The sequence below is a fragment of the Cricetulus griseus genome, chromosome 3, assembly GCF_003668045.3.
Source record: "Cricetulus griseus strain 17A/GY chromosome 3, alternate assembly CriGri-PICRH-1.0, whole genome shotgun sequence".
Classification (NCBI taxonomy): Eukaryota; Metazoa; Chordata; class Mammalia; order Rodentia; family Cricetidae; genus Cricetulus; species Cricetulus griseus.
Window position 1 is genome coordinate 266,752,538 of NC_048596.1, and position 26,713 is coordinate 266,779,250.

At 43.9% G+C, this 26,713-nt stretch overlaps 1 protein-coding gene across 4 annotated transcripts in view; it reads left to right on the forward strand.

The window, feature by feature from the left end:
- Positions 1–317: 317 nt before the first annotated feature.
- The window catches only part of Kdm1b (lysine demethylase 1B), a 41,826-nt gene continuing 15,430 nt past the window's right edge, over positions 318–26,713 (forward strand). The window contains exons 1-14 of one of the 4 annotated variants that reach the window (XM_027409991.2): positions 326–437; positions 3,446–3,601; positions 4,816–4,915; positions 5,916–6,043; positions 7,381–7,470; positions 8,569–8,680; positions 10,382–10,498; positions 15,700–15,738; positions 17,658–17,874; positions 19,682–19,866; positions 20,924–21,100; positions 21,424–21,498; positions 25,132–25,269; positions 26,182–26,353. In XM_027409991.2, the coding sequence (XP_027265792.1) occupies positions 4,829–4,915; positions 5,916–6,043; positions 7,381–7,470; positions 8,569–8,680; positions 10,382–10,498; positions 15,700–15,738; positions 17,658–17,874; positions 19,682–19,866; positions 20,924–21,100; positions 21,424–21,498; positions 25,132–25,269; positions 26,182–26,353 (1,537 nt within the window). In that variant the 5' untranslated portion in view covers positions 326–437; positions 3,446–3,601; positions 4,816–4,828. Of the gene's footprint in view, positions 438–3,248; positions 3,302–3,445; positions 3,602–4,815; positions 4,916–5,915; positions 6,044–7,380; positions 7,471–8,568; positions 8,681–10,381; positions 10,499–15,699; positions 15,739–17,657; positions 17,875–19,681; positions 19,867–20,923; positions 21,101–21,423; positions 21,499–25,131; positions 25,270–26,181; positions 26,354–26,713 lie in introns of those variants that run through there. The other 3 variants (XM_027409990.2, XM_027409989.2, XM_027409992.2) reach the window with 3 other exon arrangements.

The following is a 26,713-nucleotide window of genomic DNA, read 5'->3' on the forward strand; positions in this document are numbered from 1 at the left end:
AGACGCCTCCGCACGCCAGACCACGCCTAAGACACTCAGGCCCTTCCTAGGTCATATTGACCCCGCCTCTGACACAAAGACCCCGCCCCGGCCACTCAGGCCCCGCCCCCAAACCAAAGCCTCGATTCCCCTCCACCCCCCCGGCGCAAGGGCTCCACCCAGAGCGCGTAGGCTTCGCCCCCACAGGTGCGGAGTTTGCGCAGTGGCGGAAATGGCCGGGGCGGGGCGAGCGCCTGGCCCCGCCCACTCCCTGGGCCTGCGAGCTCCTCCCACTCCGGGTCACGCCGTGATAGGGGCGGAAGCGGCGGCGGCGGCGGCGCGGCAGCGGCGGCGGCGGCGGCAGCGGCGGCGGGGGCCGAGCTGTTGCAGCTGCTGGTGCGGATCCCTCGGTCCGGTGCAGCCCGGGGCAGCCTGTGCCGCCTGGCCAGCGCTCTGAGGTAGGGACTAGCGACTCCGCGGGCGCGCCTGGGGGTGGCGGCGGGTTTCGGGTGACAGCGCCGCACAAAGCGGCCGGTGGTGGGGCGAGCCCGGGCGGGAGGCGCGCGCGTTCCCCAGGGCTCCCCGGCGTCCCGCGTCTGGAAGGGGTGGCGCGGGCGACCCTGTGAGAGCGAGCCGGGGCTTCCCGCGCTGGGCTGCGGGCTTTCCCTGCGGGAGCGCTTGCGCCTCGGCCGGCCGGAGGTGAGTTGGGGCGGCGGCGGCTGCACCTGGCAGGCTGGCGCCGTCTCCAGACCCAAACCGGGGGAGGGGACCGCAGGCTGGGTTCCCACCCGGGGCTATGGGAACCCCGCAACCGGGAGGAGGGGCCTCTCCCTGGGATTCCACCCAGGGCCCTAGGAGCCCCCTCAGCACGGAGGCGGGACTCCATTCTGTGCTCCCACCCGGGCCGTAGGAACCCCTTAGCCTGGAACAGGGACCCCGCTGTTCCAGGGGGGCTTCGGGGCGGTGGGACCCCACCCCCAGGCGTGAAGAGAGGCTCTAGACCGCGTTCCCTCTCACGGCCGTGGGAGCCCCGTAGCCGGGAGGAGGGTCCCTAGGCTGTGCTCCTAGCCTGGGCCGTGGGAACCCCGCAGCCGGGAGGAGGAACTCCAGACCGCCCTCCCCACTCAGGGCGGCGGGGTATCCCCACGGCAGGAGGAGGGGCCCCAGGCTTCCCTTCCCACTCGGGGCGGTGGGGAGCCCCGAGCCTGGAGGAGAAACCCCACGCTGGGCTCGCATCCGGGGCAGTGGGCAGCCCCGCGGCCAGGGGGAGGGACCCCACGCCAGGCTCCCCACCTGGGGCAGCGAGGCGCCGCTCCCGTTTGCAGGTGTAGCGGGTACCTTGCGCAGCTGCCCTGAGAGCTCCCGGGGAGCCTCCCCTGGGATGCACACTGTTAAGTCCGGTCTGGGTGACTGTTAGTCCTCTCAGCTGGCACGTGAGCGAGGAAGGCAGAAGCAGGCCCAGCTGCAGAAAGTTGGGGTTAAGTGATCTGGAACCCAACGACGGAGGCCCAAGTCCTTGAGCACGCCACAGACCACGCCTGGTGTGGGGAATCCATCAGTTAACACAGGCACAACTCAAGGTGTTGGCTAGTCATCCTCCCCAACCTCCTGCCTCAGCCTCCCTGCTGGAATACAGACAGAGCCGGCCACATCTGCTTTGAATGTTTACAAAATATATTGTGGTGAAAGCCTTTCTGAGGTTTTCTTCTTGAAGGTACATGAGAGAATTCCCATTAATAATTGTCTTCCAGACAGGGAAGAGTCAAGAAAAGACACGGGACAATAGGGAATTCAGAATTGAATTGTTGGATTGGGTATTCAATATTAAATTATAGCACTGAGTCCGTATTTCTGAAACTCAGATGACATGGGAATATGAAGTGCCTAGTTGCCTTATTTTAAGTGACCCAAGGGGATTTCAGTTTTTTAACGAAGTTTCTAGTGGTTTGCTTTGTTCTTAGAAATAACGCTGCCTCTGCCGTGAATTTTTACTCCATTTTGGATTCTTTTGAATTCATGTTTTTATGAATTATATTTTGGTGTTTAAACTCTTGAATAAGCTACATTCAGAACACCTAGGAGTTACTTAAACAATTCTAAATATTGACTTATTTCGCTTGTATATTTTTGTCTTTTTCTTAATCAAAAGAAAACTAAGACTCTGCTTTGAAAATTAGGAAGAAATGGGCTTGTAAACTATTGACCACAAAACAGATCCTGTTTCATTGGATTTCTTTCCTGAAGAACCAGGTGGGAGGGAGCAACGGAGCAAATCCTGTTTCATTGGGTATCTTTCCTGAAGAACCAGGTGGGAGGGAGCAGCTGTGTGTGGTGCTTCCCACTTGTAACCCCCGCATTCTGGAGACAGAGGCAGGAGGATTGTCAAGAGTTAAGAGTAGCCAGGCCTCCATGTAAAACCCCATCCTAACTAACCATCAAACCTGGTGGGAAAGCATTCATTATACTTGTCTGTTTTAATAACACTTTATTCCTAAGAGTATATCTTAAAGCACAGTTTGCAGACTTCCATCTCGGATTATTTTCCCTTTTTTGTTAGGAAGACCTGAGGCCTAAGCAACAGTGGGAATGCAGATTAGGAGACTGGGAGCATGCTGCTCTAATTGTACAATTAAGGGGAAGATGTACTGCCTTAGAAACTTCCAGTCACATTTACTAGCTCCGCAGGGTGCTCGTCGCTTCAGACGTTTCTTGATGCCCGTTTTCCACTGTATAGGTGGAAAACCTTGAAATTTCTGGAAACCATGCTTGACATTATTAGGAGCCATGCATTTCTGGCTTATGTTCAGTGTTGCATGAATTAAGGCTAATTTCTTATGTTTCTGAACCTCACATTGAGCTTCAGGTGTTTTTGCTGCAATACTTGCATATACTAACTAGGCTTCATGAAGATAGAATATTTACATATTCTATTTGTGGCCATTTTGTGAATTCAGAATACATGTTTTACATGTAAAGAAAGTTATGTATTTTTATGTATGTGAAAATTTTATTTATGTGAATGGTTAAGTTGGACATCCTTTTTAGAAGTACAAATGAGACATGGGATGTATAGCTCGGTGGTAGGTGTAGCTTGCCCCTACAGTGCTGCATAAAATAAGTTAATTTTAAGAAGTGCAGATGGAATCTGGAAAGCCCTTTGTTGTTGTTGTTGTTTTTGAGACAGGATTTTTCTGTGTATCCCGTCTTGGATCTTGCTCTGTGGACCAGGCTGGCCTCGAACTCAGAAACCCACCTACCTCTGTCTCCTGAGGGCTGGAATTAAAGGCATGCACCACCACCACCAGGCTCAGAAAGCCATTAGGTAACAATAATTGAAAGTAGATTGTATTAATACTTTATCAGTATAGTGGAGTTCATAGGACTGATTTTATTTTTGTGTTGGGGAATTTAATTCAGGGTCTCATGAATACCAAGTTTGTCTTTTATCATTGAACTAAACTGTTAGCATCCTCCACTCACCACTTGGGCCAGTAAGGCAAGGAGATGGAGCGGCAGGTAAACGGCTTTTGCTGCCAAGCCTAATTCCCTGAGTTTGATCCCTGGAACCCACATGGGAAAAGGAGACTACTGGCTGACCTCTGACCTCCACATTTGTGCTGTGGTATGTGCCCCCCTCCCAGCATATAAACATAAAGAAAAAACAACAACAACAACAAAAAACCCGCCTCTTTAAAAAAATAGTATTCTGCATCTTAGAATACATAGGGGTTAATGTGTTTGTAGGTAGCATTATGCTGGCTTTAAGAAAGTAATGAAGTTAAACTGCCCACAGTATTGATGTTGTAATTTCTCAGTGTGGATGTAAGAGTTTCCATGTAATGTTAATAATTAATGAGAATTGGTCTTGTGGACATGATTATAACTTACAAATGGAAACTGAGTATTACAAGATCTTCAAACTTTCTCCAAAGTTACCATGGTGTGACTTAAGGTTACTGACTTCTGTGGTGCCACTTTCTGCTTCCACGTCACTGATCCGTACAGATGTCCTACCTATTTTTCACTCCTCCATTTGGTGTGTGTAAGGTAGCATGATAGGAAAGGTGAACAATTAAAGATCCTGATGTCATTATTTACCCTAAGCATTTTTCTTACTGAATATTTTCTAATAGCTCATAATCTTCCATCGTTTCGATGACTAATTTATAGATGTAGGGTTTTGTTTTTTTTTTCCTTGGTTTTGAGACAGTGTCTCTACTGGCCTTGAACTCACTATGCAGCTGAAGCTAGCTATGAATTTCCAGTCCTCATACCACCGTATCCTTCTCCAGTGGAATTGCAGGCATGAGTGGCCACACCCAGCTAGATGTTTGTTCTTAATGCTTGTCTAGCCATGCTGCTAACAGACTAGTTTGAAAGTTCTTAAGATTTGTCTAGTAGAAGATAATAGTGCTTTTATCTAATCCAGATTCTTGTATTCTATGAAGGAGTATTCCTGTATAGTGCCTGGTATTTGTTAACTTGTACTAAGAAGAAATGAGTACGTTTTATAGTAAGACATCTAGATTGAGGAAACCCTAACAAGACATAGTTAGGGGGAGGTGCTGTAACAGAAACCAACAAGGCAGAGGATGATTCGGAACTTCTGCTTCTCCTGCCTCTACCTCCCAAGTTCAAGGCTTACAGGCGCATACTAGCATGCTTGACTTGTTCTCATTTTATACATGACAACACAGGCATCAGGAGGTTTATTAACTAGAAGTGGGGGTTTTATACTCAGCTAATCCCTTCACGACAGTGGCTTGAAATATCAGCAGATACTAAAGATGCTAATAATTTAATGGTTTATCTTCCCCCCCACCCCCCCCACCTCAGATTTTCCAAAACAATGGCAACACCTCGAGGGAGAGCAAGGAAGAGAGGTTCTTTGGAGCTTTCTGCAGATAGCCTGCCCTTGAGGAGCTCCGGGAGGCAGGTACTGTACCTGTGCACGCAAGGAGTACACGCAAGGACACGGGTTTGATGGGGCGTGCAGAGTTAGAGCTGCACCGACACAGCCCCAGTCCTTGTGTTCTGTCTGTGGAGGAGCTCATAGTGTGTGCAGCAGGAACTGGAGGATAAAGAGACTGTGGATCACCAGGAGATGATGGGAGAATCACAGCTGGGGGTAGCTGCTTCCAGAATGGGACTCTGAGGCCAGGTCATGCCTGGCTTGGATGCCATTCAAGGGAATTTGGACTTGAGCTTGTTATTGCTTGAGTGATGTTGGTAGGTTTGTTTCTTGTAAAGTATTTAATAAAAGTCCAGTGCTCTAATTCTTCAGATTTTTTTCCTTTAGCTTTTTAAATCTTCCACATTGAAAGATTTAACTGTTTTAAGTGAAGGAAAAGAATTCTTAATTTGTAAATGAGTTTTTAAAAAGATTTTTTATCTTATGTGTATGAACATTTTGCCTACCTGCATGTGTATATACCTTATGCTTGCCTAGTATCCGCAAAAAGAGGGTATTCTGTAGTTGTAAGCAGCTGTGTGGGTGCTGGGAACCAAACCTGAGTCCTCTAAAGAGCAGCAAGTGCTCTTAACTGCTGAGCCATCTCTTCAGTCCCCAAGAATGACTTGATTATCTTGACCATCAGTTTTTCCCTTAAGAAAAGTTCATGTGGATGTTAGTTCTGAGCCTACCTATCATTAAGGTTCCAGGTCCTCTAGTGAGACAGTGCGTTATTTATACAAGCTGTTGCACTGGCCAACCACAGCCTATTGCCAGGATGCTGGTGACCTTCACATTTAGAACTTGTGGAGCTGTGGATGTAGCTCAGTTGGTAATGTTTGCCTGGCACGCATGTTTTTATCCCTAATGCTACAAACATAATGGCATTTAGAACTTCCAACTCACATGACCTTGGCAGCAAACCTTCTGTCGCCATCAACCTTTGTCTACTAGTGAAATCTTGACCTCAGCTGATTCTCTGTAGGCAAAGAAGAAAGCAGTAGAGATCACAGATGAGGATGAAGACGGTTCATTGGAAAAGAAGTACAGGAAATGTGAAAAGGCAGGCTGTACAGCAATGTATCCGGTGTGCTTTGCAAGTGCTTCTGAAAGGTTTGTTTGAAGGGCTACCTTGGCCTTGTGCATCTGCCCATGAGAATGTGCTTTGTGGGAATGGCATTCTTCATGCTACTCTTCCTAAAGACAACTGCAGGAATTGTAACCTGCTAATTCTGACTGCTTAGACAGTCACTACACACCACAGCTTCCTCAACACTCTGTGGTTGTATCTAGCCTAGTGGGAGAGATCATATCCAGATCAGCTGCACCATAACAGTGTCCTCAAATGCACCCAGCCATCGCTGTGTTGGTCCTGGGGCTTGAGGTTCGGGGCATAGGATGTCACAGACTCAAGCTTCCGTGTATGTTTTTATTTACTTCGTGTAGCATGCCAGCCTCTTCCATATTCTTGTGCAGGTCTCAGAAACTGCAGAGCTGGGGGTGAGGTAGCTGAGTTGCAGTACATGTACATGCTAGCATGTACCAGGAACTAGATTCCATCCCAGTACTCTGAAAAGTGGACATGCCAGCACACGCTTAGTCATCCTAACACTTGGGAAATGGAGGCAGGAGCACTGTAGTTAATTCAAGGTCTTCCTCAATTACACAGCAAACTGTATGCCTGCCTCGAGTGCCAGAGAGACCCTGCCTCAAAACAAAAACGAAACCCTAAAACATACAGCCCCAGCTATAGTCTCACTATTTTTGATTGTTGCAACATAGTTAGGGCTTCTTTTTAATTCTATTAAAAAAAAATCTTCAGTAATGGCTGAAGAGTCAATAAAATTTGAGCAAATGAAATCCATTTGGCTCTGCACATAAAGTTGGACATGTGGATGGTGCCGTGACTTGTCATTGTGCTGTGCCATCAGCTGCTGTACTGTTTGTCTGCTGTCAAGCTTGCAGCTGCTCAGATGTTATCACAGCCTTCTCACACACATGCAGCCTCAGGAAACACCATTCACGCTTGAGCCTTGGTTGGACTCCAGTGCCTCAGGCAGCCATTGAGGTTACATGTGGCTGGCCTGTATTGTCACTGTACCTGAGGTAGTAAGCATGCCTGCAATCTGAAATCTAAAATGCTTAACTTTAAAGCTATTGAGTGTCAATAACCTTTATGTTTGTGCATGTTGGGTCCCATCCCTCTCCCATCTCACTGTGTATGGTGCAAGCATTCTAAAACCCACAGAACAACTGAAATCTAAAACGGTTTTGATCCCAAGCATTGCAGTTCAGGGACTCTCAGCCCCTATGACCTTTCAACGCATTCTAGCTTCCCTTGTTAGCCCCTAGCTATTAGAGTGGAGATACTGCAAAATGGGCTGGTTAAATGAGAATGAGTGAGAAGAAGAGTCTTTGTTACTAAAGCTGCACGATTCTGCTCTTTTCAGATGTGCCAAAAATGGCTACACCTCTCGATGGTATCACCTTTCCTGTGGGGAACATTTCTGTAATGAATGCTTTGACCACTACTACAGAAGGTTTGTTCACCGACATCTCTGTGGTGGAGGGATGTGATGGGGCCTGGGGAGGACGGTCACAAACCTAAACCTTAATGGGCTTAGTGAGTTACTGAGTCATCCAATGCCTGTGATGACGGGAAATGTGACCAGAAATTCAGTGCTGTAGGCACTATGTACAGTGGCTGAACCTGGGTATCCAGAAACAGGAATGCATGGGGAAATAGACACATTCAGAATGAAGTCAGGTTATTTATGGGAAAATGGATGTAACTGGAGATACTGATATTGGTCAAATTAAGACAAATTCTGAAAGATAATTATCAAATACACATACTTTCTCATTTGTGGTTCCTAGATTTTATATAGATAACAAAATCACATAGGTGTGCGTCAGATAAACGCAGAAGCAAAATTGTCCAGAGCTTAGGGGTTAATGATGGCAAGAAGGGCAACAACAGCGGTGTGATCAATATACAGTGTGTGCATGTATGAAACAAGAGTGAGAAATGGGGCCTAAGTTGGTATGTGTGCAGGTGTATGTGTCTGCCATGACACAGGTTAGGTGTATGTAAGTTCTAGGGAGCTCAACCACACTGCTGTGCTTTCACAGTGCATAGATGATAGGGTGCAGAAATCTGGGAGGGGCCAGCAGAGCACTGGGCAGCCATCTTCTTTTATTTTTTTCATAGCCCACGTGGGACTTGAGCTTGCGCCTCCATCCTGAGTGGCTGGGATTATATAGGCTCATGCCACTCAGCCTTGCTTTGGCTTTTACTAGTGGTTTTCTGTATTCTTTTTTTCTTCTGGTTTTAATTGAATGTTTTATGATGTTGTTTCATTTCTTGATAAAATTTTAGTGGTTGCTATAGGATTTACCCTGAACGTTAATAAGTTTTCCACCATCTAGGACACTGCCCTTATTTTGTTATAGATCTACACTGTCCAGAGCATGTTCCTCCTGCTAGCCTGTTGTAGGCATGCCATTGTAACATGCCTCTGTCTTGTCTAAGAATAGTGAAGTCTTTTATGTAAATCTGATCAAAGTTGAGTCTGAAAACTACAACTTAACCTGTAGGTTGACTTTTTTTTTTTTTTTTTTTTTTGAATGGTTTCCAGCCACAAAGATGGATATGACAAATACTCTGCATGGAAAAGAGTGTGGACCAGCAATGGCAAAACAGAGCCAAGCGTCAAGGCATTCATGGCAGACCAGCAGCTGCCCTACTGGGTAAGAAGGGACACTGCTGCCCTAGTGCACCACAGAGCTGAAAGCATCAGCTATGGTAACAATATTGCCTTGCAGGAAGTCTTTCTTGTGTTATTTATAGACTTATTAAAGCAAATACTTTGAAATTTTGCAGAAATCTTTGTTAAGTCAGTGTAGTCTAAGGAAGAAAGTAGTGCCACACACTGCCATCTGGCCTTAAGTTATCCACCCATCTTTTGATGGACACTTGGGTTGTTTCATATTTCAGCTAGTATGAACAGGGTTTCTACAGTTCCTCGGGCATGTATACCTTAGGAGGGGGCCATATGGTCATTCTGTGGTTGTATAGTTTTTGGTGGTCCTGGCATATGAACCCAGGATCTTGAGCTTGCTAGGCCATGTGCTATACTACAAATGTACATTCCCAACACTCCTCCTTTTTATTTTGAGCCAGGGCTTGCTAAGTTGCCCAAGAGGCCTTGCACTTGCCATGCTTCTGAAAAGCTGGGCTTTAACGCCCTGAGTCTCTAAACTCTTCTCATTTCATTCTTTACTTTTCATTGTAGTTTACAGTGCATGGGGTCAGATTTCTCCAAACTATTACCAACTCTTTTTGGTTTGGGATTTTTGTTGTTTGAGAGAGGAGTCTCACTATGTAGCCTTGGCTGGCCTGGAACTCATTGTATAGAGCAAGGCTTTCTTCAAACTTAGAGACCGTCTGCTTCTGCCTCTCTAGTGCTGGGATTAAAGGCATGTGCCACCACATCCCACTATTTTTGCCTTTTTTGAAATTGGTCTCATGTAGAGCAAACTGGTTTCGAACTTGCTAAGTGGTTAAGGGTGATTTTGAACTCCTGACCCTCCTGTCTTCATCCTTATCAACTTTTGTTTGTATTTTATAATGCTTGCTGTCTGGGTGGTGAAGAGGTGATTCACTGTGGTTTTGTATTTTAGTTCCTCAATGCTGGTGCTGTTTGACCATTTGCAAATATGCAACTCTGCTCATTTTCAAGTTGGGCTTTTTCTTGTAAGAATGACTTAAACATTCTGGATATAAAACCCTCATCATCTCTGTGATTGCAGATATTTTTTCTTCAGGTGGTTTTTCCTTTGCAGGGATCACATAGTTCTGATAAATTTCAGTTTATCTATGTTTCCATTGTATCTTGGTCCCTGCTTGGAACTCATTGTCAAATCTGAGGTCATGCTTTCATAGATTTTTTTTACTGTTGTCAGACTGAGAAGTTAACATGGGTACAGTATGAAGAACTGCATTGCCTGGCTTGATTTGAATTTAATCAATTTCTCATCCTTTCAGTGACCTAGAACCTGGGCCAGGATATCACAATTTACATTGCATGTCCATACTTTTTGAGTAATAGTATCTAAATTTAATTCATTATTTCCTTGGGCTTGAGCCAGAAAATTTTCCAGATTAAGTTTTCAAAACTTTTTCATTACCCTGTTGCCTGAGCTAGCATTGAATCAGAAATTGATCACGTCAGAATGGGTATGGTGAAGCCAGGGAAAGGAAAAAAAAAATGCGAGATAAGGGGTTTGGGGATGTACCTGAATGCTAACGTAGGTTCCTACCAGGCACAAAGTCCCACGTTCAATTCTTACAGGTCCATTCATACAGAGACAGCAGTGCAGTGAGTGGAGAGTAGATGCAATAGTTCAAGGGTAGGCAGCTTATTGATCTTGCCTTGATTTCTCATGTAGGTTCAGTGCACAAAACCAGAATGTGGAAAGTGGAGACAGCTTACCAAGGAAATCCAGCTTACTCCACACATGGCAAGAACTTACCGTTGTGGCATAAAACTAAATACTATTACCAAGGTATGATTTCTGTGGTGGCTTTTTGAATTAGTTTTTATTCATTGATCTATTTGTAATTGTAGCCGTCTTTCTCATTTTGTGTGTTAACCCCTGTATAGGGTTGTGCAGGTCTGTATGTAAACAGAAGTTTAACAATTGAGTTAATTTTGTTTTCTTTTACTATAGGCAGTTTGGTAATGGGCTGTTCATGGTTGGTTTTGTTTTCCAAGAATACTGTCTCTTGTCCAGTCCACCTTTAGTTTGTCTTCAGTCCTCAAGTGACAAGGTGGTTGCTGTATCACCAGCCACTGTCTCTGAATTCAGAAAAGAGGGAAAGTGCAAAGGACAAGAGCCGTGTACTAGCTGAGTCTGTATCTCTCTTATTGGGTAACAGCTTACCTATTAGAGTTATACTCATGTCGTCTGCTAGAATAGAATTGTACAGCTATGCTAGCCTGCATGAGGGCAAAGGAAGAAAAGAAAGTGTCGTCACTCTGTGTTACCCTGTATGTTACAGCACCAGATAAAGCAGGACTTTGTCAGTAAGGAGGACAGGATGAGTGAATATGATTGACCATTAAGAATTAGCCATAGTTGGTATTTGGCAGTTAGTATTTTAAAATGTGTTAAATGTACTGATCCACCCAAATGTCTCATACTTTGAATATTAAAGAATATTAGATAGCAAATCCCAGATTCAAAATAATAGTTTTGTTGGATTTTTTCTTTTTTTTTTTTTTTTAAGATTTATTTATTTATCATGTATACAGTGCATGCCAGAAGAGGCCACCAGATCTCATTACAGATGGTTGTGAGCCACCATGTGGTTGCTGGGAAATTGAACTCAGGACCTCTGGAAAAACAGTCAGTGCTCTTTACCCCTGAGACATCTCTCCAGCCCCTTGTTGGTTTTTTCTAATAAGGATCATGGCAGATTGTGAACGATACCATTTTCAGTGCTTTCAGAGGTTTGTGGTGTAGTCACACAACCATTGTCAGCAGAGGGCTCTGTGCTTTCGGCCTTCCATTCTAAACAGTAAGTGTAAAGTTTTGTGAGATTTATGATCAAAGTTGTTTTTGTTTTTTGTCTTTTTTGTTGTTGTTTTGTTTTGGGTTTTTTTTGGGGGGGAGAGTTTTTTTTTTTTTTTTTTTTTTTTTGAGACAGGGTTTCTCTGTGTAGCTTTGGAGCCTATCCTGGCACTCGCTCTGGAGACCACGCTGGCCTCGAACTGACAGAGATCCACCTGCCTCTGCCTCCCGAGTGCTGGGATTAAAGGCGTGTGCCACCAACGCCCTGCTGTTTTTTTTGTTTTTTTTTTTTAACTTAGGGTTCAAAGTGCAAATATTATTGGGTTGGGGATGTAGCTCAGGGACACAGCATTTGCTTAGCATTCAAGTGGCCCTGGGTTTGATCTTTTGCAAAGGGAAAAATACCCCTCCCTCCCATGTGTGTTAAAGTGGCCATACTTAACTGTGTTAAAACAATGTTGAGGCCTATGGGTAGAGTTTGTTGATGAGCACTTCCCTACCATCCTTTTGCAAGGTGAAATGACAAAATCTAAATATTTACAAGTCAGATTTTAAGTTTTCACATGGTATATTGTATATAAATGTTACATGACTATACCCTTAGGATTTAAGAAGAGCAGTTTGTATGTGTTTATAAATATGAGTACATTTAAATAAATTCCTTCTGAACCATCCTTTTCCTGTCTTCAGAAGTAAACTCTTGGGCTGAAGAATATTGCTCAGTGGTTAGTGCTTGCCCAGCACACATAGGGCCCTGGGTATGAACTTTAGCTGGGGCTGGGGGAGGGTAGTCTTAATGATTCATTCATTTCTCCAATACAACTGTAAACATAGACTTGATATAGGCTCCTTTTTAAGGCTTTAATAAGAGTGTTGAAACTGCTTATTTTAAGATTTTGGAGAAAAAAAATGTGGCTCAGCTGGGCATGGTGGCTAAATGGCTATAATTCTAGCACTTGGGAGGTGGAGGCAGAAGGATCAGGACTTCAAGGCCAGTCTGAGCTATATGAATACATTAGGCCGTGTCTAATTTAAAAAAAAAAAAAATCTGAGGCTCAGAGTGATGCTATGAAAACTGTGCCCAAGTTGAGTGGTAGTTCTTTTGGGTTTTGAGGTGCTAGGAATTGAACCTATAGCTTTTTACATGCTCTCCTGTGGAGCTCAAACCTAACCCCTAAGCATATTGGTACTATTTTTAATGTATGAGAACTTGCATCTTGTTTTCATTTCTGAGAGATGACTATATACTATAATTTTATTCATGGAACATGGGGTCTTGTTGAGTTTTAGAAAATGTCTACAGTGTGCAACCGGAATACCAATCTAGAAGGCAGTATTTCCTTCATCCTGGAGACTTTAGTTACTTCCTCCCTATTCTAACTCTATCCCCATAGATTAGTTTTTCTGACTCAAACTTGATAAAACTGGAATCTTCCAATATATGCCCTTCCAGTGTGTGAGGTCTTTCACTGTATAAAATACTTTAAAATAAAACAAAGGGGACTGGAGAGATGGCTCAACAGTTAAGAGCACTGGCTGCTCTTCCAGAGGACCTGGGTTCCATTCCCAGTTTCAGGGGACCCAACATCCATGCCAAAACACCAATGCACATAAATAATAAAAACAACAACAAAACAAAAACTGTCATCCACATTGTATGGATCAGTAGGGCTTTTTGTTTGCAATACTAGACACTGAACTTAGGGCCTCACAGTGCTAGGCAGGCACCAAATTGTATAATTAGCCTCTTTCTTTTTTTTTTTTTCTTTTTTCTTTTTGAGGTACAGTCTCCTTAAGTTGCCCAGACTGACCTTAAGCTCACTGTGTACATTCCAGGCAAACCATCAGATTGTTATCCCCCTGCCTCAGCATCTGCAAGGCTATGATACCGGCACTAGACAGCACGCCTAGCTTGTTCAGTATTTTATTTATACTTCTCAGTGTTGCATTGCCTGTGTGCATGCCAGTTTGTTTCCACACTGCCATGTGGAAGGACATTTGTGTTGAAATGTTTGCTGTGTGAGTGAAACTAGTGATGATTCTGTGCGAGTGCCTTGTGTTTCATTTGTGTGGGTGAGTTGGTAGTAGACTTGTGTCACATGGCAGAATGAGGCTTGATTCTGAAGGAACTGTCTGATCATGGCTGGCTGTGCTCTGACATGTGGTGGTGGTCTCTCCTGTTGTTTCTTTGCTGTGCTTGTGTTAGTTCAATAGTTTTGGATATTGAGTCAGTCTTCTGATTTGTAGGTATTCTTTACATAATCTAGGTATTCATACATATTTAATATTTCCCATCTATAGTTACCCTTTCCATTTTCTTAGTCTTACACAAGGCAGAATAATGGCAACTTTGAGATAGCTTTGAACTTCGGGTGGTCCTGCTGCTTTTCCCTTCTGAATACTGGGATTATGGGAATGCACCTTAACACCTGCCCAAATTTACAGCTGTTTATTATTGTTCTGTGTAGTCCATGTTGATTAGTTTTAATTGACAAATTAAATATATTAACATGGGTATATATGGTTAATTTGGGTTAATGTGCATTACTGTACACACACACAAACACATTTTATGAGCCCACTTATAATTGACTTAGTGATATCAAAGACCACAATTGATCCTTAGCTTCACCTTCCAGCTAGAAGGCCTCTAAATGGTAGAAGAGGTAAAAGGGCCTAGGAAAGTGGGTAGGCAAGTCCCCTTCTAATTGAGAGGCGGAACTAGTGGGAACCAGGGCCTAGGGAGGTCCATAGGGTGTGTTTCAGCCAGTGAGAACAGTGTGTGAGGCACACCATCTTGCTCTTCATCCTCTCCCCTTTTCACTCAATACCAAGGTGTCTGATGTCTTAAGGTTCTGGTTTATTCTTGCTAAGAAGTGTCTGAATGGTGTGGATCTTCTGCACAGCACCCGCTTCCCTGTTCAAGAAGAGATGAAGTTTGTTTCTAAATCTTGTCTGTTTCTGCTGTGTCTCCTGGAGTGTTGTTGCCCTAGTTTGATCAGGTCTCTATTAAGAGTTTTTTGGCATGTATTCTGGAGATTAGAGCTGCTAGGTGATGTGTTCTCCAAACTTTCAGCTAGGCAGCATTGTGTGTTGAAACGGAAGTTGCACAAATCAAAATGCCCAGCCCAATGAATTTTCACAAGTACCTGCTTATCTGGCTCCTAAAACAGAAATGGAATACTCAGCAGGTGCCCTGGTGACCCCTGTCAGTAACAGTGTCCAACCTTGCTCCCCCAGAGTAAATTGCCTGCGTACTTTCCTAGCTTACCGTATTATGGATTTGGCTTTGCTTGTTTTTGAACCTTACGTAAATGGAATCATGCAGTGTGCTGTGTCAGAACTGCAGGTGAGATCCATCTGTGCTGGGGCATGTAGTTGCCGTTTGCTCTTTCCCTGTTGTGTTACATGACATCACTTGAATATATTTCAACTTACCTCCTCTGTTACTGATGGACTTTGGTTTGTATTTAGCTTTCTTCTGTCACAAACAATGCTTCTTTGAACTTCAGAAATATATACACTGAATTTTGTTTTATCTTTTTTCTGTCCTTTGAGACTGGGTTTTGCTATGTAGCTCAGGCTGGCTTTGGAGTCTGTGAATCACCCAGGCTAGCTTTAAACTCATTGTGTACTGCAGGCTTGAACTCATCCAAGTGCTGAGATTACAGTTGTGTGCCATCATGTCTGGCTTGAATGTTTTTTTCCCTTCTTTTGAGCTTTCTTTGGTAGAGTGGTAGGGATTAAACCCAGGGCTTCTGCATACTAGACAAGAAAACTCTTAGGAGCTATATCCCCAGCCTTTGGTCTTTCTTATAGTACATTTCTTGGCACATATGTTACAAGGGTCTCTAGGAAATACACCAAGGTGAAAATTGCTGACTATGTCTATCTGATACACAGCTTTAGTTCCACGTGATAATGATGCCAGGCCTGTGTATCTAGATATGTGTCTTGTCATAGCCCTCTCTACCACTGGTACAGCCCTTTGTTTTCATGGGGGGAATGTCTTGATGAAAGTACACATCTTCCCACACTCTCATTCTAGTGACATGTCAAACATTTTTCTTTGCCAGTCATATAGGTTAAAAAAAAAAAAACAAAACTGTCGTATTGAAAGATATTGAAAGGAAATGAATACCTAAAACTGTATTTATGGAAACATTTAATTCACACTTGGTTTTCTTTTGCAGACTGACATCCCTGATCATTGTTCTCTCCCCGAGGATCTAGTGAGTATTTCTTCATGTTCTGAATTGGTGTTAACTGGGCCTTTAATGATAAGTTCACTAAGTAAATGACTAACATGTGACTGCATTGTGAAAATGCTCATAGTAATAGGTGGTGATAGAGGTAGTAGTACTATAGATTTATTATCCCCTCACAGTTAAAAGAATCCAAAGTTAATATTGTTTTATACTAAAGGGAACAAGGAAGATGCTTCCACCTTGGTGCAGGGATAAGACTTCATAATCTTGTTCGCTAAGGATGTCTGTGACCTTTCCTCCATGGAGTCCTTCCAAGACAAAGAGTAGGATGGCCACGGTTTGACTGCTGTGACCTGGCCTTGGCAGCGGAGAGGGCGCCTGTGCTTTTTGACCACAGAGTAATCCCTCTGCCCTGTCCTTGCTCAGATAAAGAAGTGGGTCTAGCATGCCCAACTGGCAATGCCCTGGTGCAACCCAGATGTTTCTGGCAAAATTTTCTACTTGAGTTGGCAAACTCCACCAGATCTGGTTTAAAATGATTTTGAATATTCTAAATTGCTAAACTCTCAAGTCCTGATTTTCCATGACTCAAGACTGGTAGTTTGAGCTTGTTCTCAGTGTTTCAAGTTCTAGGACTGCAGCAGATCTTCAGACAAAGGGAGAAGGGACATGTATTAGATGTACTTGAATCCACTCTCTTCTTTGAAGGAGTTGTTCTGTTTTAGTTTTTAAGTTTCATTCCCATAGTAAAGAGTGGACCAGGTAGTTTATATAGAAAGAGGGGAGAAAGTGCAATTAGAATACCTTTGCCATCGGCTCTAATATTAAGGCCATTTTATACTAAAAATTTGAGCCTTGACTTTAGAACAGAGGCTGTGCTGTACTCATGAGGTACAAGAGTCATATTGCTTTGCTTTCATGCTGCTGGGGGAGACACCCTGGTCTTGGGCATGCTGTGTATTTCCAGCCACACAGACCATTGACACAGTCCTACACTGACATTCAGGACTGACAGCTAGCAAGAGCTTCCTGGTTGCTGTTTGTTCCACTTGCAGAATGTGGGGACCAGTTTAGAGTACTATCCTTCAGGTGGGATTCCAGCAAAGAGAGAAGTAGAGGGTTATTTCAAGATGGCAGGGTCTGCTCAGTTTGCCTTTCAAGCTACATGATCCAGCAAATAGACTAGGACCAGTCTAGATTCATGATTTTTAAGATGCCAGATTCTGGATGTCAGTAGCTGAATTCTTTGCTTGGAGCTGAGCAAATGTTCTATTTTCTTTTCTGCTGCTGTGATAAAATATTCAGACAAAAAGTAGTGTAAGAGATGTACGGTTTATTCGTTGTACAATCCCAGGTTTGGAGTCCGCTAATGAGGGAAAATCAAAGCAGGAACTCAAGCAGCTAGTTACATCATAACTGTAGTGAAGAGCAAAGAGAATAAACACATCCTTGCTTGGTTCTTTTTTTCCCTAGATAATTTTCTTCACACTTAACACAGTTCAATGTTCAGCTTAGGGAATGGTGCCACTCATGGTGGGCTGGGTCAACTAGCAGTCAAAACAGTCCCCAACAGGCTTACCTGACCTCTCAGTTCCTCAGTTGAATCTCTTTCCTTATGTCTTAAGGTTTGCAGAAGGTTGCCATTTAAAATATAACCATTACAGCCATGAGGAGAGTTGGTGGAGGCAGGGAAAGCAGCATGCTTATGTAGTGTTAGTGGGCGTTTTTTGGTTCAGGGAGACTTTCTGTATTTGGGGAGAATTTTACCTAAGAAAGACTGTCTCTGGGTATCCTTAGCTGTTTTTATTTGATACTTTGTATGAAACTCTGGGAATTGTTGGGTCTGGATGGTGGGGGGGGGGTGGAAAGGAGGGCTATGATAAAGATGAGTATCTACCCTCAACATGTACCTTTCTCCCTTCCTGCTCACTGATACATCACAGAGAGTGCTGGAAGTTTCCAACCAATGGTGGAACTCCATGCTTATCCAGCCTCCTTTGCTGAAAGACAGTGTGGCTGCACCACTGCTCTCTGCCTACTACCCCGACTGTGTTGGAATGAGCCCCTCCTGTACCAGCACAAACCGTGCCACAGGCACCACCACCAGCAGTGCCAGCCCAGGGAAGATGGAGCCCTCCAAGGTGGCTTCCTCTCCACTTGGTGAGAGATGTTCTGGTATCCCCATCCTTCCATCCCTTGCCCCCCCTCCTTGGAAATTTAAGAGTAAGCAAACTGCAGAAGACTTTCAATGTATGTGACATGATATAAAACACTCACTGTTGCAAGCATTTGGTTATGCAGTTGGCCTTCATATATACCTGCTCTGCATCATGGGTTCAGCCAACCTGGGTGGAAAGCTACTCAGGAAAAAGTTCTATCTGTATTCATTTTATACAGATTCTATATTACAGATTTTATTGTGTGTGTGTGTGTGTGTGAGAGAGAGAGAGAGAGAGAGAGACAGACAGACAGACAGACAGACAGACAGACAGACAGACAGACAGACACAGAGACCGTGGAGGTCAGAAGAGAGGGTTTCTGATCGCTAACAGCATTTCCATAGCATTTGCATTATATTAGGTATTAAAGTCATCTAGAGATGGGCCTATACAAATACTGCACCATTGAAATGAGGGACTTGAGCGAGCACATGTGGCTTTGATAGACTTGTGTGGGTAGGGGTAGGAGGTTCTAGAACTAATTCCCTAAGGATGCTGATGGAGGGATGGCACTGTAGATCTATTGTAACATTGTATACAATGCAAACTTACCTTGGAAAACCTATAGCTCCTAACTGTTATTTATAGGATTTGATGAGTGTTTCTTTCAGAATTGGAAAACTGTGCCATTTACTAATTTCACAGACTCTGACTTATCAGAAGGAAGTTTTGAGCTGTGTAAGCACTGTTTTTAGTTTTTCCTCCTCCTCCTCCTCCTCCTCCTCCTCCTCCTCCTCCTCCTCCCTCCTCCCTTCCTCCTTTTTCCCTCTTCCCTCCCGCTCCTCCTCCTTCCTCCTCCCTTCTCTCCCTCCCCCTCCCCCCAAGTAGAGATCTACTCTAAATGACTCAGAATTTCATGTCAGGACAGAATGTTAATTGGATTCAAAGGAATTCTAACAGCCCCATATTTTTTATTGTGAAACTAGATTTTTTGCATTCGAGACCCAACAGTGGATGGTCCATAACAATCAGTTCAAAACTGCATGTGCAAAGAAATTTTCTTTGGTGTTGCTTATAATTATGAATGTAATATGTGTAAATGCCAGGAGAGGGGAATGGTTGAGTAAGAGACAAAACCACTGAAGTTACATCTAGTAACATGGGAAAACATTTAGAAAACACCTTTGTTAGCGTTTGCCCAGCTTTATAAAAACTAGCATCTAGGGCTGGAGAGATGGCTCAGTGGTTAAGAACACTGGCTGGTCTTCCAAGGTCCTGAGTTCAATTCCCGGCAACCACATGATGGCTCACAACCATCTGTTATGAGATCTGGTTTCCTCTTCTGGCCTGCAGGCAGAACACTGTATACCTAATAAATAAATCTTAAAAACAAACTAACTAGCATCTAGTATATTAATAATAAGACACTCTAGATCCTGGAACATAGCCTAGTATGGGACATAATCAGGGCTTAGGGATTTTACTTTATAATCAGAAACTGCCAAAGGGTGAATTTTTTTGTTGTTGTTTTTAATTCTAAGAATTACATTTATGTTGTGCCACAGCCCATACGGGAGGCTCTCTCCTTCCATTTGGAGAATGAACCAAGGTCATCAGGCTTGGTTGTAAGAATCTTTACTCACTGAGCCATATTACCAGCCTGTGTGTGTGTGCGTGCGTGCGTGCGTGCGTGCGTGCGTGCGTGCGTGCGTGCGTGCGTGCGTGCGTGCGTGTGTCCGTGTGTGTGTCCACTTCTTGCAGATTTGAAAGTTACATCTTACAGAAACTGCTTGTTTGTCACCTGTCAGTTCTAGGCATGAACCGGTACTTCCAGCCATTTTACCAGCCCAATGAGTGTGGTAAAGCTCTGTGTGTGAGGCCTGATGTGATGGAGCTGGATGAGCTTTATGAGTTTCCAGAGTATTCTCGAGACCCCACCATGTACTTGGCTTTGAGAAACCTCATCCTCGCTCTGTGGTACACAAACTGCAAAGTAAGTGAGGACATGCCACACAGCAGCATGGGAGTAGAGGGCAGAGATGAAGGAGAGGAGTGTTTGACTTAGGGGTAGAACCTGTAGACCAAGGGCTTTCCAGAGTGATACTGTTGCCATTTGGGGCACATGACTCAAGGGTGTGGAGATGCTGTTCTACATACAAAGTAGTATATTTGCCAGATCCTGGCCTCACTCTGGAGACTCCAGTACCACTTGCATGTTGAGACAACTAAATACATGTTGACAACTTCTTATCTGAAACACTTGGGACTGGAAGTGTCTTCAGGTTTCAGAAGTGTGAAAAAAGAAAAAAAAAAAAAAAAGGCTGAGGTATCTAAATAGGCTTCCCAGCTGTGCATCCCAGTCCAGAAAGCCTTCAGATGCTCTGAAATCTGAAACTTACATGTTCTGTTGGCACTCAGAACTTGGAACAGTTCAGATTTCATGTTCTCTAATTAGAGATGCTTCATCTGGATGAGTCTAGGCGTTTTCAAGTAGAGACAGGGTCAGCCCCTGATAAGAACAGCTTTGGACCATATGGAGTCAGAATGCTACAGTGCATGAGAAGGTGCAAGGCTTGGTTCAAAGAGATGTATGGGGTATTGCCCCAAAGGCAGAAAGCAGTCAAAAAGGGGATTCTAAGCCCTTCAGCAAAGGTTTTTGTTCAGCTCTATCCCTAGCCAAGCAAGGCAGTGCTTTTAACTCTGTGTAGGACTGCATAAATATTTGGGTCATCAACATAGCATCTGCTTGAAAGACTGAAGGTAAACTGGAAGCAGGCAGAGCAGGAATGCTACATTTAAAGAAAGCAAACTAGGCAGCCATGGTGACACTCATCTTTAATTCCAGCACTTGGGAGGTAGAGGCCAGCAGATCTCTGAGTTCAAGGCCAGCTTGGTCTGCGTAATGAGTTCCAGGCCATCTAGAGCTACAGAGTGAGAACCTCTCTCAACAACTAAATGTAAAAATAGCTCTAGTTTTTGTTGCTTTAGATTTTGTTTGTTTTTCAATTGGTGACTTTCCTGCTGCTGTTTTGGTTTTTTTGTAAATACAGGAAGCTCTTACCCTTCAGAAGTGCATTCCCCAAATCATCGTCCGGGGCCTTGTGCGCATTCGCTGCATCCAGGAAGTAGAAAGGATTCTTTACTTTATGACGAGGAAAGGCCTCATCAACACAGGAGTTCTCACTGTGGGAGCCGGCCAGCATCTTCTTCCTAAACAGTACCACAATGTAAGCAACTGGCTGCATAGTAGCTCTACCTTTGATTGTGGTAAGAGACCAGTATGTTGCTGGTAGTGCTAGAAACCACAGACACCAGAAGGAAGACTTGTGAAGTGAAGACTTTGTTCCTGGAGGAGACAAGAAGCACAGCTTCTCCAGGCTGTAAGACAAAAAGAGATTACTTAAGACCGGTACCATCATGTACTGGAGGAAAACAGATCCTAGTGGCACCAAAGAAATGCAGACTAGCACCTTCCAGAGCAACTGTAACAGCACTTTGTCACCACTATTCTAACTAGAGTTCTGTTTTGTTTTGTTTTTCCCTTTTGAAGAAATCGGTTCTGGTTGTTGGGGCTGGTCCAGCAGGCTTAGCAGCTGCTAGGCAACTACATAACTTTGGGATGAAGGTGAGACTCTCGGGAGTTGGGGGTGGGGACAGGTGGTTCACTGCTCCTTTGCTCCAAATTTTGTAAGACTTAGAGACCAGTTCCTAAATTTAGTGAAGCACACTGCTTCGAGACAAGGTCTCACTATGTAGCCCGAGCTAGCCTAGAACTGGAGTCACATGCCTGCCTCTTGGGTGCTGACATTAAAGACCTCATCTTTTTTTTTTTACAGTCAGAGCAGGTAGAGCTTGGAGAGTACTAGACTGCAGGAAGGAACTCAGATATTCTAACCTGGAATCCATAGAAGTTCTTGGCAGCTTATGAGCCAGTGGAGGTGATGGGATAGTTTGGGGCAACAAATGAAAGCACAGAAATTCACTGTCTGTTGGGGAGGTTTTGAAACACTCAGGTAGCTTTTCTCCTTTTCTCCCCCCCCCCCCAACATTAAGCAAGGAACCCAGGGCTTCTCTTATACTAGGCAGACACTCCGCTCTAGCCCTTAGATTTCTTTATGCAAACCAGTCATCCTCGGAATCTTACTCAGGAAAACAAAAGCCATGACTTTTGAAAGCGGGATGGAATGATCACGTGGCTTAGCTAGAATTCTGATTTCTTAGCACCTAGAGAAAGCAGAACAATGTGCCAATTGCTGGTAAATGCCTTACTCCAGCTCACAGATAGCCAAGATAGAGACTGCTAGGGGGTGGGATGGTATGGTTTACCTGGGCACAGAGGCAAGCGGATCTGAATTGGAGGACATCCTGGTTCTAGGACAGTCAGGACTATATAGTGAGACTCTGTCTCAGAATTTGGTATCATTTTATCAAATCAATAACCTTCCCCCTAGCTTTCTCTGATTTGCTAAGTTGGACACATTCTTCTGTTTAAAACTTTACAAGGACTTTGGTTTTCAATGAAGGCAAAACTAAATACAGTTTCTGTTTGTTCTTTTTAGTGACAAGGTTTCTTTGTGTTGCCTTGACTACTATAACTCACAGGCTGGTCTTGAACTCACAGAGATCTACCTGCCTCTGCTTCCCAAGTGCTGGGATTAAAGGCATACACCACCACTTAAATATAATTTAAGATTTAGACCTTTCACTTCTCCTTGTCTGGTTCAAACAATTTAGACAGTACTTTCTTCAAAGTCATGTTTCAGGTTGTCAGAGAGACGTGTTCAATAGTGGCACCTAAAAGGTTTTTTGTCCCAGGTAGATAGAGGACTCACATTGTGGATCATGTCACATAGCTGGCAAGACAGGAAAGTCAATTGGGTTAGAAGTTGGGTTTGTGGTAGGAAATCCCTTCTGTGAGCTATAGAAAGTTGTGTTATTTCAGTATTATATGTTAGGCTCAGTGTCTCTTGTTTGCTTTTTACTTGGGAAACCTAAAGATTATATTACAAGTAAGGCTATATTTATATACAAAGTCTGGGGATGGTGCCTTTAATGTTCAGCCTTTGTATTCTAAAAAGAGATAGAAACGTGTGGCTCACTATTAAATTAAAATCAGAGAAAGAGGGTGGGGAGGTGGAACCACAAGCTGTAGCCCTCCTAGTTATGTTGGTGGGGGGGGGAGGGAAGAATGCCCAGAGGACTCCTTACTCTTTCAAGTGATTGAGATAGCCTAAGAGACCATCCATCCCCCTTAACGTTAGACAGTAGAGTGCTCTGGGTAACCTGAGCAGTGGGGAACTGGGAGCCAGCAATTCAGAATAGTACTTCTGAGGGTCCAGGGGTGAATGGCTGATACTGCAGCAAGGAACACTCAAAATTACACCTACTGCAACCCCCAGGGCAAGAACACTTGGAATCCTGGGGTCACACATGGACCTTGCCTGCTCCCAGAGAGCAGTTCTGCATCTCACTAACATTAGAAACATGGAGATGGGTGTGGGACTCGCTGGAATTGGCTGACTGTTAAGTGTGGTGTGGTGATACTTTTATGATCTAACACACAAAGCTTGCCTGAAGATCAGAGTGCAAAGCTAGACACAGCCATAGAGACCAGGCAGTGGTGGTACACACCATTAATCTCAGCAGCCACACTAGTTAGCCATAGAGGCCAGGCAGTGGTAGTGCACACTTTTAATCCCAGCACTTGAGAGGCAGAGGCAGATGGATCTCTTTGAGTTCAAGGCCACCCTGAGTTACACGAAATTGATCCAGTCTAAAGAGAAACAAAGCTCACACAAAGGTGACCTCAGCATTTCGGACAGAGAAGAATATAAGGTGGGAGGAGACAAGAGCTCAGTGCAATCTGAGGCTTGGTGGAGACAGATGTAGTCTAGAGATGCAGTCTGAGGACAGGATTGCCCCTTTGGTCTGAGCATTGGTAGAGATGAGAACTCTCCAGTGGCTAGCCACTTTGCTTCTCTGATCTTCAGCATTAACCCCAATATCTGTCTCTGGGTTTTTATTATTAATAGCAACTAGAATTCATGCTACAGTTAAGGGCATACTTACATAGTTGAAAAGGCCCTAGCAACATTGAGGAATAGGTATTTCATGGAAAATTCAGCTCTTGAACATAGTTCTTGTTTGCTTTGGTTGAGACAAGGAATTCCCATGTAATCCAAAATGGCCTCACAATTGAGCTTCCTACCTCAACCTTCTAAATGCTGGGTTTACAGGCACTTGCTACCATTCATGACTTAGGCTATATTTTAATGTGATTTCCAGGGACTTGGCTCTGCAGATAAATGTTTACTGTGCAAGCATGAAGAATTGAGTTCAGAGTCCCTACATTCATAGAAATGCTAGATGTGGCAGAATGTGTCTGTAATCCCAGCATACTGGGAGAGTGGAGACAGGTGGATCTAGGAGAGTACTAGCCAGGCAGTTGAGGTGTGTGTGTGTGGGGGGGGCAGGTTCATTGAGAGATAGCCTGACTCAAAAATTATGGACAAGCATACCTGAACCGTATATGTACACACATAAATATACCCACTGCCACACCAATTAAAATTGAAAAAGAAAACTCACATAGGGACATAGGGACTGGAGAGTTGGGTCAGTGGTTAAGAGCACTAACTCTTATAACTCTTATAAAGGACCTGGATTTAATTCCCAGTGCTCAAATTGTGGCTCACAGCTGACTGTAACTCCAGTTACAAGGGGATCTGTTAGCCTCTTCTGACCTTTAATGGTACTGCATTGCATGTGGTTCAGATGGGTATAGTCAACAAAAGACATAAAATTAAAAAAAAAAATAAAAACTGCAGGATGCTGTTTATAGTTTCAGTGATGAATTTACTCATTAATCAAATCTCTTATTTTTTTAATCTGAGATAAGTTCTCACTCTGTAGCCAAGCCTGGCCTAGAACTCACTGAGTAGACCAGAGTAGCCTCAAATTCATGGCAGTCCTTCTGCTTCAACCCCCAGAGTGCTGGGATATTACAGGTGTGAGCTGTCAACCTGGCTCATTCAGGTTGAATCTTACCTGATTTGAGAGAAGTGGTGGAAGACTACCCACCCACTGCTGAAGCTAAGATGGTTTAAATGTGTACCTGAGTTCTCTTCATACTTATAGTTGTTTCTGTAGAAATATGACAGTCTCTAAGCATGGAGTTGTTTAACACTGTCACTCCACATTGTTGTAATTCTGCATCTGGTATGACTGTTCTGTTTAGATTCCCCAATTATCTTTTTAGGTAACTGTTCTGGAAGCCAAAGATCGGATTGGAGGCCGAGTATGGGATGACAAGTCTTTTAAAGGCGTTGTAGTGGGAAGAGGAGCCCAGATTGTCAATGGCTGTATTAATAACCCAGTAGCACTAATGTGTGAGCAAGTGAGTGTCTTGAAAACTTATAGGCAAAGAGAAAAGTTGTCTCTGTTTGCATAGGGTATTAATATGAGTTGGGGGTACGGCCCTGTGGTAAAGCACCTGTCTAGCATGCGTGAGGCCCTGAGTTCCGTCCTCAGTGCTGGGGGTGGGCTGGGGTATATTAATATGCTTCCAGAGTAGACAGCATACATAACCTCCTTCATACCCTCTACAGTATATAAGAATGGTTACACATATGCCTTTCCCATTAAGCACTTAAAAGACTTTCCCCAAGGTCTTTAATTTTTATTTGTGGGTCATTTTCAGGCCACTTAGTTGGTTCATAATCGAGCCCAGGGTTGCTAGATGCAGCAGCGGAAAATGTAGGGCTCTTAGGTAAGTTTGTCTTTCAAACAAGTAATTTTTTTTTTTAGTTTAAGTATGTCCCAAATATTACATGAGATAGTTTACATGTAACATTTGGGGCATAATTAATACTTAAAAAGTATGGTATTTATCTGAAAGTCAGTCTGGTAGCACCCTGTCTATTATCTTGCCAGTCTGGTAGGTAGAGTGGTTGTTTTCCCCTGAAAGGTTTTGGCTTTTCTGAGTGTATATGATCATTTGTGTGAAGATCTGAAGTAGAGACAATGTTTAATAAGGACAGGTAACCCACAGCATCTGAAACATGAGCCGAGAAGTTAGAGTGCATTGCCAGGAAGCTGCTGTTGTCACCTTCGTATCCCATAAAGTGGGGTGTTTCTGACTTCATCCTATTTTCTGTTTCCTCGATCGGCTGTCCCCGAGTGAGCATACAGCCTCTGGTTTTGAGTTCTCAGGCTCTTCTCATGAGAGCACTGCCTAACTTCAGCTTAGAACTTGTAGGTGTTTTTTTCCAGGAAAGACTTTCACGCTGTTCTTCTTGTTATTTTGAAGCTTGGCATCAGCATGCATAAGTTGGGAGAGAGATGTGACTTAATTCAGGAAGGTGGACGGATAACTGACCCCACTATTGACAAGCGCATGGATTTTCATTTTAATGCTCTCTTGGATGTTGTCTCTGAGTGGAGGAAGGATAAGACTCTGCTCCAAGATGTCCCTTTAGGAGGTATGGGGAGAACGGTGGTGTGATGGTTCCCTCATAGTGTCTGCAGGAGGGCCAGTCTTCACATACATTACTCTCACGGAACACTGCAGACTTTCTCAGAGGTGGGCAGAACTTCCCTGGGGACCTTTGTCGTTGATGTGCATGGGCACACGCGCACATAAACACACACACACACACACACACACACACACACACACACACACACACACATACACACACACGAATTTTACTTTGAGTTGGTATATTGTTTAACAAAATTATCTAAACATTTATTTCAGTCTCCCAGAGAACTTACTTTCATAGAACCCTGTGATAAGCCTCAATGTCTATGGTTACGGTCGTTAGCCCGTATATGCTTTT